General features: G+C 58.7%; 1 protein-coding gene across 6 annotated transcripts in view; it reads right to left on the minus strand.

Moving 5' to 3' along the window:
- LOC137375135 (LIM and senescent cell antigen-like-containing domain protein 2) overlaps nt 1-20,214 on the minus strand; it is a 222,943-nt gene that overhangs the window by 36,938 nt on the left and 165,791 nt on the right. For all 6 annotated transcript variants that reach the window (XM_068041808.1, XM_068041807.1, XM_068041813.1 and 3 more), the window contains exon 8: nt 18,674-18,722. In XM_068041808.1, the coding sequence (XP_067897909.1) occupies nt 18,674-18,722 (49 nt within the window). The remainder of the gene's footprint in view (nt 1-18,673; nt 18,723-20,214) is intronic.

The following is a 20,214-nucleotide window of genomic DNA, read 5'->3' on the forward strand; positions in this document are numbered from 1 at the left end:
GGGGATGGGAAAAGGAGGGGGATGGGAACAAGAGGGATGGGAATAGGAGGGGGATGGGAACTGGAGGGGAATGGGAACAGGAGGGGTATGAGAAAAGGAGGGGGATGGGAACAAGAGGGATGGGAATAGGAGGGGGATGGGAACAGGAGAGGGATGGGAACAGGAGAGGGATGGGAACAGGAGGGTGATGGGACCAGGATGGGGATGGGCACAGTAGGGGGATGGGGACAGGAGGGGGAAGGGAACAGGAGGGGGAAGGGAACAGGTGGGCGATGGGAAGAGGAGGGGATGGAAACAGGAGAGGGATGGGAACAGGAGAGGGATGGGACCAGGAGATGGATGGGAACAGGAGTGATGGGAACAGGAGGTGGATGGGAACAGGAGGGGAATGGGAACAGGAGGGGAATGGGAACAGGAGGGGGATGGGAAGAGGAGGGATGGAAACAGGAGGGGGTTGGGAACAGGAGGGGAATGGGAACAGGAGGGGGATGGGAACAGGAGGGATGGGAACAGGAGGGATGGGAAGAGGAGGGATGGGAAAAGGAGGGGGTTGGGAACAGGAGGGGAATGGGAACAGGAGGGGGATGGGAACAGTATGGGGAGGAAGGATGGGAACAGGAGGGGGTTGGGAGCAGGAGGGGAATGGGAACAGGAGGGGGATGGGAACAGGAGGGGGATGGGAACAGGAACAGAAGGGGGATGGGAACAGGAGGGGGTTGGGATCAGGAGGGGGATGGGAGCAGGAGGGGATGGGAGCAGGAGATGGATGGGTACGGGACGGATGGGAACAGGAGGGGGAAGGGAACAGGAGGAGGAAGGGAACAGGAGGGGGTTGGGATCAGGAGGGGAATGGGAACAGGAGGGGGATGGGAAAAGGAGGGGGATGGGAAAAAGAGGGATGGGAATAGGAGGGGGATGGGAATAGGAGGGGGATGGGAACAAGAGGGGGATGGGTGCAGGAGATAGATGGGAACAGGAGAGAGATGGGAACAGGAGGGGGATGGGAACAGGAGTGGGATGGGAACAGGAGGGGGATGGGTACAGGAGGGGGATGGGAACAGGCAGGGATGGGAACAGGAGGGGGAAGGGTACAGGAGGGGGATGGGAGCAGGAGGGATGGGAACAGGAGACGGATGGGAACAGGAGGGGGTTGGGAACAGGAGGGATGGGAAATGGAGTGGGATGGGAACAGGAGGGGTAAGAGAACAGGAGGGATGGGAAGAGGAGGGATGGGATCAGGAAAGGGATGGGAACAGGAGGGTGATGGGACCAGGAGGGGGATGGGCAAGGTAGGGGGATGGGAACAGGAGGGGGAAGGGAACAGGTGGGCGATGGGAAGAGGAGGGGATGGAAATAGGAGAGGGATGGGAACAGGAGAGGGATGGGAACAGGAGATGGATGGGAACAGGAGATGGATGGGAACAGGAGGGATCTGAACAGGAGGTGGATGGGAACAGGAGGGGAATGGGAACAGGAGGGGGATGTGAAGAGGAGGGATGGGAACAGGAGGGGGTTGGGAACAGGAGGGGAATGGGAACAGGAGGGGGATGGGAACAGGAGGGATGGGAAGAGGAGGGATGGGAACAGGAGGGGGTTTGGAACAGGAGGCAATGGGAACAGGACGGGGATGAGAACAGGATGGGAAGAGGAAGGATGGGAACAGGAGGGAGTTGGGAGTAGTAGGGGAATGGGAACAGGAGGGGGATGGGAACAGGAGTGGGATGGGAACCGGAACAGAAGGGGGATGGGAACAGGAGGGGGTTGGGATCAGGAGGGGGATGGGAGCAGGAGGGGGATGGGAGCAGGAGGGGGATGGGAGCAGGAGATGGATGGGAACGGGACGGATGGGAACAGGAGGGGGAAGGGAACAGGAGGAGGAAGGGAACAGGAGGGGGTTGGGATCGGGAGGGGAATGGGAACAGGAGGGGGATGGGAAAAGGAGGGGGATGGGAACAAGAGGGATGGGAATAGGAGGCGGATGGGAACAGGAGGGGGATGGGTGCAGGAGATAGATGGGAACAGGAGAGGGATGGGAACAGGAGGGGGATGGGAACAGGAGGGGGATGGGTACAGGAGGGGGATGGGAACAGGCAGGGATGGGAACAGGAGGGGGAAGGGTACAGGAGCGGGATGGGAGCAGGAGGGATGTGAACAGGAGACGGATGGGAACAGGAGGGGGATGGGAACAGGCCGGGATGGGAACAGGAGGGGGATGGGAACAGGATGGGGATGGGAACAGAAGAGGGATGGGAACAGGAGGGGGATGGGAACAGCAGGGGGAAGGGAAGAGGAGGGATGGGTAGATGAGGGATGGGAACAGGAGAGGGATGGGAACAGGAGGGATGGGAACAGGAGGGGGAAGGGAACAGGGTGGGGATGGGAACAGAAGAGGGATGGGAACAGGAGGGGGATGGGAACAGGATGGGGATGGGAACAGAAGAGGGATGGGAACAGGAGGGGGATGGGAACAGCAGGGGGAAGGGAAGAGGAGGGATGGGTAGATGAGGGATGGGAACAGGAGAGGGATGGGAACAGGAGGGATGGGAACAGGAGGGGGAAGGGAACAGGATGGGGATGGGAACAGAAGAGGGATGGGAACAGGAGGGGGATGGGAACAGCAGGGGGAAGGGAAGAGGAGGGATGGGAAGAAGAGGGATGGGAACAGGAGAGGGATGGAAACAGGAGAGGGATGGGAACAGGAGAGGGATGGGAACAGGATGGGAATGGGAACAGGATGGGAATGGGAATGGGAATAGGAGGGGGATGGGAACAGGGGTGGAATGGGAACAGGAGGGGGATGGGAACAGGATGGGGATGGGAACAGGAGGGGGATGGGACCAGGAGGGGAATGGCACAGGAGGGGGATGGGAACAGGAGGGGGATGGGAACAGCAGGGGGAAGGGAAGAGGAGGGATGGGAAGAGGAGGGATGGGAACAGGAGAGGAATGGGAACAGGAGGGGGATGGGAACAAGAGGGATGGGAACATGAGGTAAGCGAACAGGAGGGGGAAGGGACCAGGAGGGATGGGAAGAGGAGGGATGGGAACAGGGTGGGGATGGGAACAGAAGAGGGATGGGAACAGGAGGGGGATGGGAACAGGAGGGGGATGGGAACAGAAGAGGGATGGGAACAGGAGGGGGATGGGAACAGAAGAGGGATGGGAACAGGAGGTGGATGGGAACAGGAGGGGGATGGGAGCAGGAGAGGAATGGGAACAGGAGGGGGCTGGGAACAAGAGGGATGGGAACATGAGGTGAGGGAACAGGAGGGGGAAGGGAATAGGAGGGATGGGAAGAGGAGGGCTGGGAACAGGAGGGGGATGGGAACAGGAGGGGGATGGGAACAGAAGAGGGATGGGAACAGGAGGGGGATGGGAACAGCAGTGGGAAGGGAAGAGGAGGGATGGGAAGAAGAGGGATGGGAACAGGAGAGGGATGGGAACAGGAGGGATGGGAACAGGAGGGGGAAGGGAACAGGAGGAGGAAGGGAACAGGAGGGATGGGAAGAGGAGGGATGGGAACAGTAGGGGGATGGGAACAGGAGGGGGACGGGAACCTAAGAGGGATGGGAACAGGAGGGGGTTGGGAACAGGATGGATGGGAACAGGAGGGTGGTGGGAACAGAAGGGGGATGGGAGCAGGAGATGGATGGGAACAGGAGACGGATGGAAACAGGAGGGGGATGGGAACAGGCAGGGATGGGAACAGGAGGGGGATGGGAACAGGAGGGGGTTGGGAAATGGAGTGGGATGGGAACAGGAGGGGTAAGAGATCAGGAGGGATGGGAAGAGGAGGGATGGGATCAGGAGTGGGATGGTAACAAGAGGGGGATGGGAACAGGAGGGAGATGGGAACAGCAGGGGGAAGGGAAGAGGAGGGATGGGAAGAGGAGGGATGGGAACAGGAGAGGATTGGGAACAGGAGGGGGATGGGAACAAGAGGGATGGGAACATGAGGTAAGGGAACAGGAGGGGAAGGGAACAGGGGGATGGGAAGAGGAGGAATGGGAACAGGAGAGGGATGGGAACAGGATGGGGATGGGAACAGGATGGGAATGGGAACAGGAGGGATGGGAATAGGAGGGGGATGGGAACAGCAGGGGGAAGGGAAGATGAGGGATGGGAAGAAGAGGGATGGGAACAGGAGAGGGATGGGAACAGGAGGGGGAAGGGAACAGAATGGGGATGGGAACAGAAGAGGGATGGGAACAGGAGGGGGATGGGAACAGCAGGGGGAAGGGAAGAGGAGGGATGGGAAGAAGAGGGATGGGAACAGGAGAGGGATGGGAAGAGGAGGGATGGGAACAGGAGAGGGATGGCAACAGGATGGGGATGGGAACAGGATGGGAATGGGAACAGGAGGGATGGGAATAGGAGGGGGATGGGAACAGGAGGGGGAAGGGAACAGGAGAGGGATGGGAACAGGAGGGTGATGGGAACAAGAGGGGGATGGGAACAGGAGGGGGATGGGAACAGGAGGGGGATGGGAACAGGAGGGATCTGAACAGGAGGTGGATGGGAACAGGAGGGGAATGGGAACAGGAGGGGAATGGGAACAGGAGGGGGATGTGAAGAGGAGGGATGGGAACAGGAGGGGGTTGGGAACAGGAGGGCAATGGGAACAGGACGGGGATGAGAACAGGATGGGAAGAGGAAGGATGGGAACAGGAGGGAGTTGGGAGTAGTAGGGGAATGGGAACAGGAGGGGGATGGGAACAGGAGTGGGATGGGAACCGGAACAGAAGGGGGATGGGAACAGGAGGGGGTTGGGATCAGGAGGGGGATGGGATCAGGAGGGGGATGGGAGCAGGAGGGGGATGGGAGCAGGAGATGGATGGGAACGGGACGGATGGGAACAGGAGGGGGAAGGGAACAGGAGGAGGAAGGGAACAGGAGGGGGTTGGGATCGGGAGGGGAATGGGAACAGGAGGGGGATGGGAAAAGGAGGGGGATGGGAACAAGAGGGATGGGAATAGGAGGCGGATGGGAACAGGAGGGGGATGGGTGCAGGAGATAGATGGGAACAGGAGAGGGATGGGAACAGGAGGGGGATGGGAAAGGAGGGGGATGGGTACAGGAGGGGGATGGGAACAGGCAGGGATGGGAACAGGAGGGGGAAGGGTACAGGAGCGGGATGGGAGCAGGAGGGATGTGAACAGGAGACGGATGGGAACAGGAGGGGGATGGGAACAGGCCGGGATGGGAACAGGAGGGGGATGGGAACAGGAGGGGGATGGGAACAGCAGGGGGAAGGGAAGAGGAGGGATGGGTAGATGAGGGATGGGAACAGGAGAGGGATGGGAACAGGAGGGATGGGAACAGGAGGGGGAAGGGAACAGGGTGGGGATGGGAACAGAAGAGGGATGGGAACAGGAGGGGGATGGGAACAGGATGGGGATGGGAACAGAAGAGGGATGGGAACAGGAGGGGGATGGGAACAGCAGGGGGAAGGGAAGAGGAGGGATGGGTAGATGAGGGATGGGAACAGGAGAGGGATGGGAACAGGAGGGATGGGAACAGGAGGGGGAAGGGAACAGGATGGGGATGGGAACAGAAGAGGGATGGGAACAGGAGGGGGATGGGAACAGCAGGGGGAAGGGTTGAGGAGGGATGGGAAGAAGAGGGATGGGAACAGGAGAGGGATGGGAACAGGAGAGGGATGGGAACAGGAGAGGGATTGGAACAGGATGGGGATGGGAACAGGATGGGAATGGGAACAGGATGGGAATGGGAATAGGAGGGGGATGGGAACAGGGGTGGAATGGGAATAGGAGGGGGATGTGAACAGGAGGGGGATGGGAACAGGATGGGGATGGGAACAGGAGGGGGATGGGACCAGGAGGGGAATGGGCACAGGAGGGGGATGGGAACAGGAGGGGGAAGGGAACAGCAGGGGGAAGGGAAGAGGAGGGATGGGAAGAGGAGGGTTGGGAACAGGAGAGGAATGGGAACAGGAGGGGGATGGGAACAAGAGGGATGGGAACATGAGGTAAGCGAACAGGAGGGGGAAGGGACCAGGAGGGATGGGAAGAGGAGGGATGGGAACAGGAGGGGGATGGGAACAGGATGGGGATGGGAACAGAAGAGGGATGGGAACAGGAGGGGGATGGGAACAGGAGGGGGATGGGAACAGAAGAGGGATGGGAACAGGAGGTGGATGGGAACAGGAGGGGGATGGGAGCAGGAGAGGAATGGGAACAGGAGGGGGCTGGGAACAGAAGAGGGATGGGAACAGGAGGGGGATGGGAACAGAAGAGGGATGGGAACAGGAGGTGGATGGGAACAGGAGGGGGATGGGAGCAGGAGAGGAATGGGAACAGGAGGGGGCTGGGAACAAGAGGGATGGGAACATGAGGTGAGGGAACAGGAGGGGGAAGGGAATAGGAGGGATGGGAAGAGGAGGGCTGGGAACAGGAGGGGGATGGGAACAGGAGGGGGATGGGAACAGAAGAGGGATGGGAACAGGAGGGGGATGGGAACAGAAGAGGGATGGGAACAGGAGGGGGATGGGAACAGAAGAGGGATGGGAACAGGAGGTGGATGGGAACAGGAGGGGGATGGGAGCAGGAGAGGAATGGGAACAGGAGGGGGCTGGGAACAAGAGGGATGGGAACATGAGGTGAGGGAACAGGAGGGGGAAGGGAATAGGAGGGATGGGAAGAGGAGGGCTGGGAACAGGAGGGGGATGGGAACAGGAGGGGGATGGGAACAGAAGAGGGATGGGAACAGGAGGGGGATGGGAACAGAAGAGGGATGGGAACAGGAGGGGGATGGGAACAGAAGAGGGATGGGAACAGGAGGTGGATGGGAACAGGAGGGTGATGGGAGCAGGAGAGGAATGGGAACAGGAGGGGGCTGGGAACAAGAGGGATGGGAACATGAGGTGAGGGAACAGGAGGGGGAAGGGAATAGGAGGGATGGGAAGAGGAGGGCTGGGAACAGGAGGGGGATGGGAACAGGAGGGGGTTGGGAACAGGATGGATGGGAACAGGAGGGTGGTGGGAACAGGAGGGGGATGGGAGCAGGAGATGGATGGGAACAGGAGACGGATGGAAACAGGAGGGGGATGGGAACAGGCAGGGATGGGAACAGGAGGGGGATGGGAACAGGAGGGGGATGGGAACAGGAGGGGGATGGGAACAGCAGTGGGAAGGGAAGAGGAGGGGGAAGGGAACAGGAGGAGGAAGGGAACAGGAGGGATGGGAAGAGGAGGGATGGGAACAGTAGGGGGATGGGAACAGGAGGGGGACGGGAACATAAGAGGGATGGGAACAGGAGGGGGTTGGGAACAGGATGGATGGGAACAGGAGGGTGGTGGGAACAGGAGGGGGATGGGAACAGAAGAGGGATGGGAACAGGAGGGGGATGGGAACAGCAGTGGGAAGGGAAGAGGAGGGGGAAGGGAACAGGAGGGATGGGAAGAGGAGGGATGGGAACAGTAGGGGGATGGGAACAGGAGGGGGACGGGAACATAAGAGGGATGGGAACAGGAGGGGGTTGGGAACAGGATGGATGGGAACAGGAGGGTGGTGGGAACAGGAGGGGGATGGGAGCAGGAGATGGATGGGAACAGGAGACGGATGGAAACAGGAGGGGGATGGGAACAGGCAGGGATGGGAACAGGAGGGGGATGGGAACAGGAGGGGGATGGGAAATGGAGTGGGATGGGAACAGGAGGGGTAAAAGAACAGGAGGGATGGGAAGAGGAGGGATGGGATCAGGAGTGGGATGGTAACAAGAGGGGGATGGGAACAGGAGGGAGATGGGAACAGCAGGGGGAAGGGAAGAGGAGTGATGGGAAGAGGAGGGATGGGAACAGGAGAGGATTGGGAACAGGAGGGGGATGGGAACAAGAGGGATGGGAACATGAGGTAAGGGAACAGGAGGGGGAAGGGAACAGGGGGATGGGAAGAGGAGGAATGGGAACAGGAGAGGGATGGGAACAGGATGGGGATGGGAACAGGATGGGAATGGGAACAGGAGGGATGGGAATAGGAGGGGGATGGGAACAGCAGGGGGAAGGGAAGATGAGGGATGGGAAGAAGAGGGATGGGAACAGGAGAGGGATGGGAACAGGAGGGGGAAGGGAACAGAATGGGGATGGGAACAGAAGAGGGATGGGAACAGGAGGGGGATGGGAACAGCAGGGGGAAGGGAAGAGGAGGGATGGGAAGAAGAGGGATGGGAACAGGAGAAGGATGGGAAGAGGAGGGATGGGAGCAGGAGAGGGATGGCAACAGGATGGGGATGGGAACAGGATGGGAATGGGAACAGGAGGGATGGGAATAGGAGGGGGATGGGAACAGGAGGGGGAAGGGAACAGGAGAGGGATGGGAACAGGAGGGTGATGGGAACAGGAGGGGGATGGGCACAGGAGGGGGATGGGAACAGGAGGGGGATGGGAACAGGAGGGGAATGGGAACAGGAGGGGAATGGGAACAGGAGGGGGATGGGAACAGGAGGGATGGGAAGAGGAGCGATGGGAACAGGAGGGGGTTGGGAACAGGAGGGGGTTGGGAACAGGATGGGAAGAGGAAGGATGTGAACAGGAGGGGGTGGGAGCAGGAGGGGAATGGGAACAGGAGGGGGATGGGAACAGGAGGTGGATGGGAACAGGAACAGAAGGGGGATGGGAACAGGAGGGGGTTGGGATCAGGAGGGGGATGGGAGCAGGAGGGGGATGGGAGCAGGAGATGGATGGGAACAGGAGGGGGAAGGGAACAGGAGGAGGAAGGGAACAGGAGGGGGTTGGGATCAGAAGGGGAATGGGAACAGGAGGGGGATGGGAAAAGGAGGGGGATGGGAACAAGAGGGATGGGAATAGGAGGGGGATGGGAACAGGAGGGGAATGGGAACAGGAGGGGTATGGGGACAGGAGGGGGAAGAGAACAGGAGGGGGAAGGGGACAGGTGGGCGATGGGAAGAGGAGGGGATGGAAACAGGAGAGGGATGGGAACAGGAGAGGGATGGGAACAGGAGATGGATGGGAACAGGAGGGATGGGAACAGGAGGTGGATGGGAACAGGAGGGGAATGGGAACAGGAGGGGAATGGGAACAGGAGGGGGATGGGAAGAGGAGGGATGGGAACAGGAGGGGGTTGGGAACAGGAGGGGAATGGGAACAGGAGGGGGATGGGAACAGGAGGGATGGGAAGAGGAGGGATGGGAACAGGAGGGGTTTGGGAACAGGAGGGGAATGGGAACAGGAGGGGGATGGGAACAGGATGGGAAGAGGAAGGATGGGAACAGGAGGGGGTTGGGAGCAGGAGGGGAATGGGAACAGGAGGGGGATGGGAACAGGAGGGGGATGGGAACAGGAACAGAAGGGGGATGGGAACAGGAGGGGATTGGGATCAGGAGGGGGATGGGAGCAGGAGGGGATGGGAGCAGGAGATGGATGGGAACGGGACGGATGGGAACAGGAGGGGGAAGGGAACAGGAGGAGGAAGGGAACAGGAGGGGGTTGGGATCAGGAGGGGAATGGGAACAGGAGGGGGATGGGAACAAGAGGGATGGGAATAGGAGGGGGATGGGAAAAGGAGGGGGATGGGAACAAGAGGGATGGGTGTAGGAGGGGGATGGGAACAGGAGGGGGATGGGTGCAGGAGATAGATGGGAACAGGAGAGAGATGGGAACAGGAGTGGGATGGGAACAGGAGGGGGATGGGAACAGGCAGGGATGGGAACAGGAGGGGGAAGGGTACAGGCAGGGATGGGAACAGGAGGGGGAAGGGTACAGGAGGGGGTTGGGAACAGGAGGGATGGGAAATGGAGTGGGATGGGAACAGGAGGGGTAAGAGAACAGGAGGGATGGGAAGAGGAGGGATGGGATCAGGAGAGGGATGGTAACAAGAGGGGGATGGGAACAGGAGGGAGATGGGAACAGCAGAGGGAAGGTAAGAGGAGGGATGGGAAGAGGAGGGATGGGAACAGGAGAGGAATGGGAACAGGAGGGGGATGGGAACAAGAGGGATGGGAACATGAGGTAAGGGAACAGGAGGGGGAAGGGAACAGAAGGGATGGGAAGAGGAGGGATGGGAAGAAGAGGGATGGGAACAGGAGAGGGATGGGAACAGAAGAGGGATGGGAACAGGAGGGGGAAGGGAACAGGAGGAGGAAGGGAACAGGAGGGATGGGAAGAGGAGGGGGATGGGAACAGGATGGATGGGAACAGGAGGGTGGTGGGAACAGGAGGGGGATGGGAGCAGGAGGTGGATGGGAACAGGACGGATGAGAACAGGAGAGGGAAGGGAACTGGAGTGGGAAGGGAACAGGAGGGGATGGGAACAGGATGGATGGGAACAGGAGCGGGAAGCAAATAGGTGGGGGAAGGATACAGGGGTGGGCTTGGGACAGGAGTAATGGGAACAGGAGAGGGATGGGATCAGGAGGGGGTGGGAACAGGGGGGGGATGGGAACAGGAGGGGGATGGGATCAGGAGGGGAATGGGAACAGGAGGGGGGTGGGAAAAGGAGGGGGATGGGAACAAGAGGGATGGGTCTAGGAGGGGGATGGGAGCAGGGGATAGATGGGAACAGGAGAGGGATGGGAACAGGAGGTGGATGGGAACAGGAGGGGGATGGGTACAGGAGGGGGATGGGAACAGGAGGGGGAAGGGTACAGGAGGGGGAAGGGTACAGGAGGGGGATGGGAGCAGGAGGGATGGGAACAGGAGGGGGAAGGGAACAGGAGGGGGATGGGATCAGGAGAGGGATGGTAACAAGAGGGGGATGGTAACAAGAGGGGGATGGGAACAGTTGGGAGATGGGAACAGCAGGGGGAAGGGGACAGGAGGGGGAAGGGTACAGGAGGGGGCTGGGATCAGGAGGGATGGGAACAGGAGATGGATGGGAACAGGAGGGGGATGGGAACAGGCAGGGATGGGAAATGGAGTGGGATGGGAACTGGAGGGGTAAGAGAACAGGAGGGATGGGAAGAGGAGGGATGGGAACAGCAGGGGGAAGGGAAGAGAAGGGGGATGGGAACAGGAGAGGGATTGGAACAGGAGGGTGATGGGACCAGGAGGGGGATGGGCACAGGAGGGGGATGGGGACAGGAGGGGGAAGGGAACAGGTGGGCGATGGGAAGAGGAGGGGATGGAAACAGGAGAGGGATGGGAACAGGAGAGGGATGGGAACAGGAGATGGATGGGAACAGGAGGGATGGGAACAGGAGGGGGAAGGGAACAGGAGGGGGAAGGGAACAGGTGGGCGATGGGAAGAGGAGGGGATGGAAACAGGAGAGGGATGGGAACAGGAGAGGGATGGGAACAGGAGATGGATGGGAACAGGAGGGATGGGAACAGGAGGTGGATGGGAACAGGAGGGGAATGGGAACAGGAGGGGGATGGGAAGAGGAGGGATGGGAACAGGAGGGGGTTGGGAACAGGAGGGGAATAGGAACAGGAGGGGGATGGGAACAGGAGGGATGGGAAGAGGAGGGATGGGAACCGGAGGAGGTTGGGAACAGGAGGGGAATGGGAACAGGAACAGAAGGGGGATGGGAACAGGAGGGGGTTGGGAACAGGAACAGAAGGGGGATGGGAACAGGAGGGGGTTGGGATCAGGAGGGGGATGGGAGCAGGAGGGGATGGGAGCAGGAGATGGATGGGAACGGGACGGATGGGAACAGGAGGGGGAAGGGAACAGGAGGAGGAAGGGAACAGGAGGGGGTTGGGATCAGGAGGGGAATGGGAACAGGAGGGGGATGGGAAAAGGAGGGGGATGGGAATAAGAGGGATGGGAATAGGAGGGGGATGGGAAAAGGAGGGGGATGGGAACAAGAGGGATGGGAATAGGAGGGGGATGGGAACAGGAGGGGGATGGGTGCAGGAGATAGATGGGAACAGGAGAGAGATGGGAACAGGAGGGGGATGGGAACAGGAGGGGGATGGGAACAGGAGGGGGATGGGAAAAGGAGGGGGATGGGAATAAGAGGGATGGGAATAGGAGGGGGATGGGAAAAGGAGGGGGATGGGAACAAGAGGGATGGGAATAGGAGGGGGATGGGAACAGGAGGGGGATGGGTGCAGGAGATAGATGGGAACAGGAGAGAGATGGGAACAGGAGGGGGATGGGAACAGGAGGGGGATGGGAACAGGAGGGGGATGGGTACAGGCGCGGGATGGGAACAGGCAGGGATGGGAACAGGAGGGGGAAGGGTACAGGAGGGGGATGGGAGCAGGAGGGATGGGAACAGGAGACGGATGGGAACAGGAGGGGGTTGGGAACAGGAGGGATGGGAAATGGAGTGGGATGGGAACAGGAGGGGTAAGAGAACAGGAGGGATGGGAAGAGGAGGGATGGGAACCGGAGGAGGTTGGGAACAGGAGGGGAATGGGAACAGGAACAGAAGGGGGATGGGAACAGGAGGGGGTTGGGAACAGGAACAGAAGGGGGATGGGAACAGGAGGGGGTTGGGATCAGGAGGGGGATGGGAGCAGGAGGGGATGGGAGCAGGAGATGGATGGGAACGGGACGGATGGGAACAGGAGGGGGAAGGGAACAGGAGGAGGAAGGGAACAGGAGGGGGTTGGGATCAGGAGGGGAATGGGAACAGGAGGGGGATGGGAAAAGGAGGGGGATGGGAATAAGAGGGATGGGAATAGGAGGGGGATGGGAAAAGGAGGGGGATGGGAACAAGAGGGATGGGAATAGGAGGGGGATGGGAACAGGAGGGGGATGGGTGCAGGAGATAGATGGGAACAGGAGAGAGATGGGAACAGGAGGGGGATGGGAACAGGAGGGGGATGGGAACAGGAGGGGGATGGGTACAGGCGCGGGATGGGAACAGGCAGGGATGGGAACAGGAGGGGGAAGGGTACAGGAGGGGGATGGGAGCAGGAGGGATGGGAACAGGAGACGGATGGGAACAGGAGGGGGTTGGGAACAGGAGGGATGGGAAATGGAGTGGGATGGGAACAGGAGGGGTAAGAGAACAGGAGGGATGGGAAGAGGAGGGATGGGATCAGGAGAGGGATGGTAGCAAGAGCGGGATGGGAACAGGAGGGAGATGGGAACAGCAGGGGGACGGGAAGAGGAGGGATGGGAAGAGGAGGGATGGGAACAGGAGAGGAATGGGAACAGGAGGGGGATGGGAACAAGAGGGATGGGAACATGAGGTAAGGGAACAGGAGGGGGAAGGGACCAGGAGGGATGGGAAGAGGAGGGATGGGAAGAGGAGGGGGATGGGAACAGGATGTGGATGGGAACAGAAGAGGGATGGGAACAGGAGGGGGATGGGAACAGCAGGGGGAAGGGAAGAGGAGGGATGGGAAGAAGAGGGATGGGAACAGGAGAGGGATGGGAACAGGAGGGATGGGAACAGGAGGGGGAAGGGAACAGGAGGAGGAAGGGAACAGGAGGGATGGGAAGAGGAGGGGGATGGGAACAGGATGGATGGGAACAGGAGGGGGATGGGTACAGGAGGGGGATGGGAACAGGAGGGGAAAGGGTACAGGAGGGGGAAGGGTACAGGAGGGGGATGGGAGCAGGAGGGATGGGAACAGGAGGGGGAAGGGAACAGGAGGGGGATGGGATCAGGAGAGGGATGGTAACAAGAGGGGGATGGTAACAAGAGGGGGATGGGAGCAGGGGATAGATGGGAACAGGAGAGGGATGGGAACAGGAGGTGGATGGGAACAGGAGGGGGATGGGTACAGGAGGGGGATGGGAACAGGAGGGGGAAGGGTACAGGAGGGGGAAGGGTACAGGAGGGGGATGGGAGCAGGAGGGATGGGAACAGGAGGGGGAAGGGAACAGGAGGGGGATGGGATCAGGAGAGGGATGGTAACAAGAGGGGGATGGTAACAAGAGGGGGATGGGAACAGTTGGGAGATGGGAACAGCAGGGGGAAGGGGACAGGAGGGGGAAGGGTACAGGAGGGGGCTGGGATCAGGAGGGATGGGAACAGGAGGTGGATGGGAACAGGAGATGGATGGGAACAGGAGGGGGATGGGAACAGGCAGGGATGGGAAATGGAGTGGGATGGGAACAGGAGGGGTAAGAGAACAGGAGGGATGGGAAGAGGAGGGATGGGAACAGCAGGGGGAAGGGAAGAGAAGGGGGATGGGAACAGGAGAGGGATGGGAACAGGAGGGTGATGGGACCAGGAGGGGGATGGGCACAGCAGGGGGATGGGGACAGGAGGGGGAAGGGAACAGGAGGGGAAAGGGAACAGGTGGGCGATGGGAAGAGGAGGGGATGGAAACAGGAGAGGGATGGGAACAGGAGAGGGATGGGAACAGGAGATGGATGGGAACAGGAGGGATGGGAACAGGAGGTGGATGGGAACAGGAGGGGAATGGGAACAGGAGGGGAATGGGAACAGGAGGGGGATGGGAAGAGGAGGGATGGGAACAGGAGGGGGTTGGGAACAGGAGGGGAATGGGAACAGGAGGGGGATGGGAACAGGAGGGATGGGAAGAGGAGGGATGGGAACCGGAGGAGGTTGGGAACAGGAGGGGAATGGGAACAGGAGGGGGATGGGAACAGGATGGGAAGAGGAAGGATGGGAACAGGAGGGGGTTGGGAGCAGGAGGGGAATGGGAACAGGAGGGGGATGGGAACAGGAGGGGGATGGGAACAGGAGGGGGATGGGAACAGGAGGGGAATGGGAACAGGAGGGGGATGGGAACAGGAGGGGGATGGGAACAGGAGGGGGATGGGAACAGGAGGGGGATGGGAACAGGAACAGAAGGGGGATGGGAACAGGGGGGGTTGGGTTCAGGAGGGGGATGGGAGCAGGAGATGGATGGGAACGGGACGGATGGGAACAGGAGGGGGAAGGGAACAGGAGGAGGAAGGGAACAGGAGGGGGTTGGGATCAGGAGGGGAATGGGAACAGGAGGGGGATGGGAAAAGGAGGGGGATGGGAATAAGAGGGATGGGAATAGGAGGGGGATGGGAAAAGGAGGGGGATGGGAACAAGAGGGATGGGAATAGGAGGGGGATGGGAACAGGAGGGGGATGGGTGCAGGAGATAGATGGGAACAGGAGAGAGATGGGAACAGGAGGGGGATGGGAACAGGAGTGGGATGGGAACAGGAGTGGGATGGGTACAGGCGCGGGATGGGAACAGGCAGGGATGGGAACAGGAGGGGGAAGGGTACAGGAGGGGGATGGGAGCAGGAGGGATGGGAACAGGAGACGGATGGGAACAGGAGGGGGTTGGGAACAGGAGGGATGGGAAATGGAGTGGGATGGGAACAGGAGGGGTAAGAGAACAGGAGGGATGGGAAGAGGAGGGATGGGATCAGGAGAGGGATGGTAACAAGAGGGGGATGGGAACAGGAGGGAGATGGGAACAGCAGGGGGACGGGAAGAGGAGGGATGGGAACAGGAGGGATGGGAACAGGAGAGGAATGGGAACAGGAGGGGGATGGGAACAAGAGGGATGGGAACATGAGGTAAGGGAACAGGAGGGGGAAGGGACCAGGAGGGATGGGAAGAGGAGGGATGGGAAGAGGAGGGGGATGGGAACAGGATGTGGATGGGAACAGAAGAGGGATGGGAACAGGAGGGGGATGGGAACAGCAGGGGGAAGGGAAGAGGAGGGATGGGAAGAAGAGGGATGGGAACAGGAGAGGGATGGGAACAGGAGGGATGGGAACAGGAGGGGGAAGGGAACAGGAGGAGGAAGGGAACAGGAGGGATGGGAAGAGGAGGGGGATGGGAACAGGATGGATGGGAACAGGAGGGTGGTGGGAACAGGAGGGGGATGGGAGCAGGAGGGGGATGGGAACAGGACAGATGGGAACAGGAGAGGGAAGGGAACTGGAGGGGGAAGGGAACAGGAGGGGGATGGGAACAGGATGGATGGGAACAGGAGCGGGAAGGGAATAGGTGGGGGAAGGATACAGGGGTGGGATTGGGACAGGAGTAATGGGAACAGGAGAGGGATGGGATCAGGAGGGGGTGGGAACAGGAGGGGGATGGGAACAGGAGGGGGATGGGATCAGGAGGGGAATGGGACCAGGAGGGGGGTGGGAAAAGGAGGGGGATGGGAACAAGAGGGATGGGACTAGGAGGGGAATGGGAGCAGGAGGGGGATGGGAACAGGCAGGGATGGGAACAGGAGGGGGAAGGGTACAGGAGGGGGATGGGAGCAGGAGGGATGGGAACAGGAGACGGATGGGAACAGGAGGGGGTTGGGAACAGGAGGGATGGGAAATGGAGTGGGATGGGAACAGGAGGGGGATGGGAACAGGCAGGGATGGGAACAGGAGGGGGAAGGGTACAGGAGGGGGATGGGAGCAGGAGGGATGGGAACAGGAGACGGATGGGAACAGGAGGGGGTTGGGAACAGGAGGGATGGGAAATGGAGTGGGATGGGAACAGGAGGGGTAAGAGAACAGGAGGGATGGGAAGAGGAGGGATGGGATCAGGAGAGGGATGGTAACAAGAGGGGGATGGGAACAGGAGGGAGATGGGAACAGCAGGGGGACGGGAAGAGGAGGGATGGGAACAGGAGGGATGGGAACAGGAGAGGAATGGGAACAGGAGGGGGATGGGAACAAGAGGGATGGGAACATGAGGTAAGGGAACAGGAGGGGGAAGGGACCAGGAGGGATGGGAAGAGGAGGGGGATGGGAACAGGATGTGGATGGGAACAGAAGAGGGATGGGAACAGGAGGGGGATGGGAACAGCAGGGGGAAGGGAAGAGGAGGGATGGGAAGAAGAGGGATGGGAACAGGAGAGGGATGGGAACAGGAGGGATGGGAACAGGAGGGGGAAGGGAACAGGAGGAAGAAGGGAACAGGAGGGATGGGAAGAGGAGGGGGATGGGAACAGGATGGATGGGAACAGGAGGGTGGTGGGAACAGGAGGGGGATGGGAGCAGGAGGTGGATGGGAACAGGACAGATGGGAACAGGAGAGGGAAGGGAACTGGAGGGGGAAGGGAACAGGAGGGGGATGGGAACAGGATGGATGGGAACAGGAGCGGGAAGGGAATAGGTGGGGGAAGGATACAGGGGTGGGATTGGGACAGGAGTAATGGGAACAGGAGAGGGATGGGATCAGGAGGGGGTGGGAACAGGAGGGGGATGGGAACAGGAGGGGGATGGGATCAGGAGGGGAATGGGAACATGAGGGGGGTGGGAAAAGGAGGGGGATGGGAACAAGAGGGATGGGACTAGGAGGGGGATGGGAGCAGGGGATAGATGGGAACAGGAGGGGGATGGGAACAGGAGTGGGATGGGAACAGGAGGGGGATGGGTACAGGAGGGGGATGGGAACAGGAGGGGGAAGGGTACAGGAGGGGGAAGGGTACAGGAGGGGGATGGGAGCAGGAGGGATGGGAACAGGAGGGGGAAGGGAACAGGAGGGGGATGGGATCAGGAGAGGGATGGTAACAAGAGGGGGATGGGAACAGTTGGGAGATGGGAACAGCAGGGGGAAGGGAACAGGAGGGGGAAGGGTACAGCAGGGGGCTGGGAGCAGGAGGGATGGGAACAGGAGACGGATGGGAACAGGACGGGGATGGGAACAGGCAGGGATGGGAAATGGAGTGGGATGGGAACAGGAGGGGTAAGAGAACAGGATGGATGGGAAGAGGAGGGATGGGAATAGCAGGGGGAAGGGAAGAGGAGGGATGGGAACAGGAGAGGGATGGGAACAGGAGGGATTGGAACAGGAGGGGGAAGGGAACAGGAGGAGCAAGGGAACAGGAGGGATGGGAAGAGGAGGGATGGGAACAGTAGGGGGATGGGAACAGGAGGGGGTTGGGAACAGAAGAGGGATGGGAACAGGAGGGGGATGGGAACAGGCTGGATGGGAACAGGAGGGGGAAGGGAACAGGTGGGGAAAGGGAACAGGAGGGGGGTGGGAACAGGAGGGGGATGGGAACAGGAGGGGGATGGGAACAGGAGGGGGATGGGAACAGGAGGGGGATGGGAACAGGAGGGGGAAGGGAACAGGTGGGGAAAGGGAACAGGAGGGGGATGGGAACAGGAGGGGGATGGGAACAGGAGGGGGATGGGAACAGGAGGGATTGGAACAGGAGGGGGAAGGGAACAGGAGGAGCAAGGGAACAGGAGGGATGGGAAGAGGAGGGATGGGAACAGGAGAGGGATGGGAACAGGAGGGATTGGAACAGGAGGGGGAAGGGAACAGGAGGAGCAAGGGAACAGGAGGGATGGGAAGAGGAGGGATGGGAACAGTAGGGGGATGGGAACAGGAGGGGGTTGGGAACAGAAGAGGGATGGGAACAGGAGGGGGATGGGAACAGGCTGGATGGGAACAGGAGGGGGAAGGGAACAGGTGGGGAAAGGGAACAGGAGGGGGGTGGGAACAGGAGGGGGATGGGAACAGGAGGGGGATGGGAACAGGAGGGGGATGGGAACAGGAGGGATGGGAACTGGAGGGGGAATGGAACAGGAGGGGGAAGGGAACAGGAGGGATGGGAACTGGAGGGATGGGAAGAGGAGAGGGAAGGGAACAGGTGGGGAAAGGGAACAGGAGGGGGATGGGAACAGGAGGGATGGGAACTGGAGGGATGGGAAGAGGAGAGGGATGGAAAGTGGTGAGGTTGGGAACTGCCATCACAGTGAAACAATTGTGTGACTAACATTAAATAGAGAAGTAGTTTTGATAAGAATTATCCTCTACTTGTGTGAGGATCATAGATCACAGGACAATTCAGTGAGGTGCATTGGCATTGAAGGAAGCACTTACCATCTCCCTCAATGACATGGTTACAGTGATAGCAAACATCTCCAAACAGCTGCAGAAAGAAAACAGACAGACAGTGATGAGAGTCTAGAAACTCATATGACTCTGGGGACTGTTCAGTGTTCAGAGTATTAGCTCAGTCAGCAACATAATCCGTATTACAGTGAGTAACATTACTATATAACAGTGAATAATATTACAGCATAACACTGAGTAACATTACAGTCAGTAATATTACTGGATGAATAACAAGATCAGTATTCGGGAATGTGAATAGAGTCAAAATCCAAGAAAAATTATTTAACACAAGGCATTAATTTCAACTTAATTTAGTGCCCCAAAAATCTTGGAAGATTTGAGGTCGCCTGATCTCATAGATCGTGTGTGCATGGGAATGGGATCAGCAAAACCACTTTTCATTTTAAATGAGATGAACAAACTAAAATTCTAACCTACGTGAAGGAAACAATAGTGATAATGTAGTTAAATCAACTAATGGCTTCTGTCTGTTTTAACAGATTTGCATTTGCTAAGGATACAAGTTCTTCAGTTTTGGAATTCTTCGACTTATTTCGTTATGCATTGAACCACTTGTGTGATTTTGCAGCAGAAAAAAAAAATCAGGATTTTGGAGAATTACAAATTTACAATCACAGGATTAAATTCTATTTTATGACTGTGAGATTTAGGATCCAAATCAATTGTTTTTTTCTCAATTCCACCAGGTTTCATTACATTTTCACAAAACCTGCATTCATGTGGTATTGTGCTGAAGATGGGTTGCACCCTTCTCTCGCAGTCAGTGCAGCACAGAATTAAACTCTACTTCCACAGGCACCATGATTCGAATTCTATTCTTCCACTATCAGATCTTGAGCTCTGCTAGAATATTTACTGAGGACCACTTTTGCTAGGTTGCAGTGCTGAATGAAAAGATATATGAACATACAAAAACATTAGACAGGCTGGTCCATTTAGCCTGTGTCCTGTGTTTGTGGGAAGATAAGATGCATGACAGAGGAGGAGCATATATGTAGGGAAATCACAGATAGGTGTAGGAATTATAGGGTTGTAATAGTAGGCGGGTAGCCATAAAGGCGGGGCTAAAGTGTGGCGAGTCGAAGAGACTTAGCAGTTGGCAGGAAAAAAGACAAAAGCGCAAGGAGAGAGCCAACTGTGTAACAGCCCCGACAAACAAATTTTTCTGCAGCACCTGTGGAAGAGCCTGTCACTCTAGAATTGGCCTTTATAGCCACTCCAGGCGCTGCTCCACACACCACTGACCACCTCCAGGTGCTTACCCATTGTCTCTCGAGATAAGGAGGCCAAAGAAGAATAGTAGGTGATTTTAACTTCCCTAATATTGACTGGGACTGCTTTAGTGCTAAGGGACCAGATGGGGAAGAATTTGTTAAGTGTGTCCAGGATAGTTTTCTGAAGCAGTATGTGGATGGCCCTACTAGAGAAGGGGCTACACTCGACCTCCTCTTAGGAAATGAAGCTGGGCAGGTGGTTGATATGTCAGTGAGGGAGCACTTTGGGAC

This window comes from Heterodontus francisci, chromosome 11 (genome assembly GCF_036365525.1).
Source record: "Heterodontus francisci isolate sHetFra1 chromosome 11, sHetFra1.hap1, whole genome shotgun sequence".
In the NCBI taxonomy this organism is placed as follows: Eukaryota; Metazoa; Chordata; class Chondrichthyes; order Heterodontiformes; family Heterodontidae; genus Heterodontus; species Heterodontus francisci.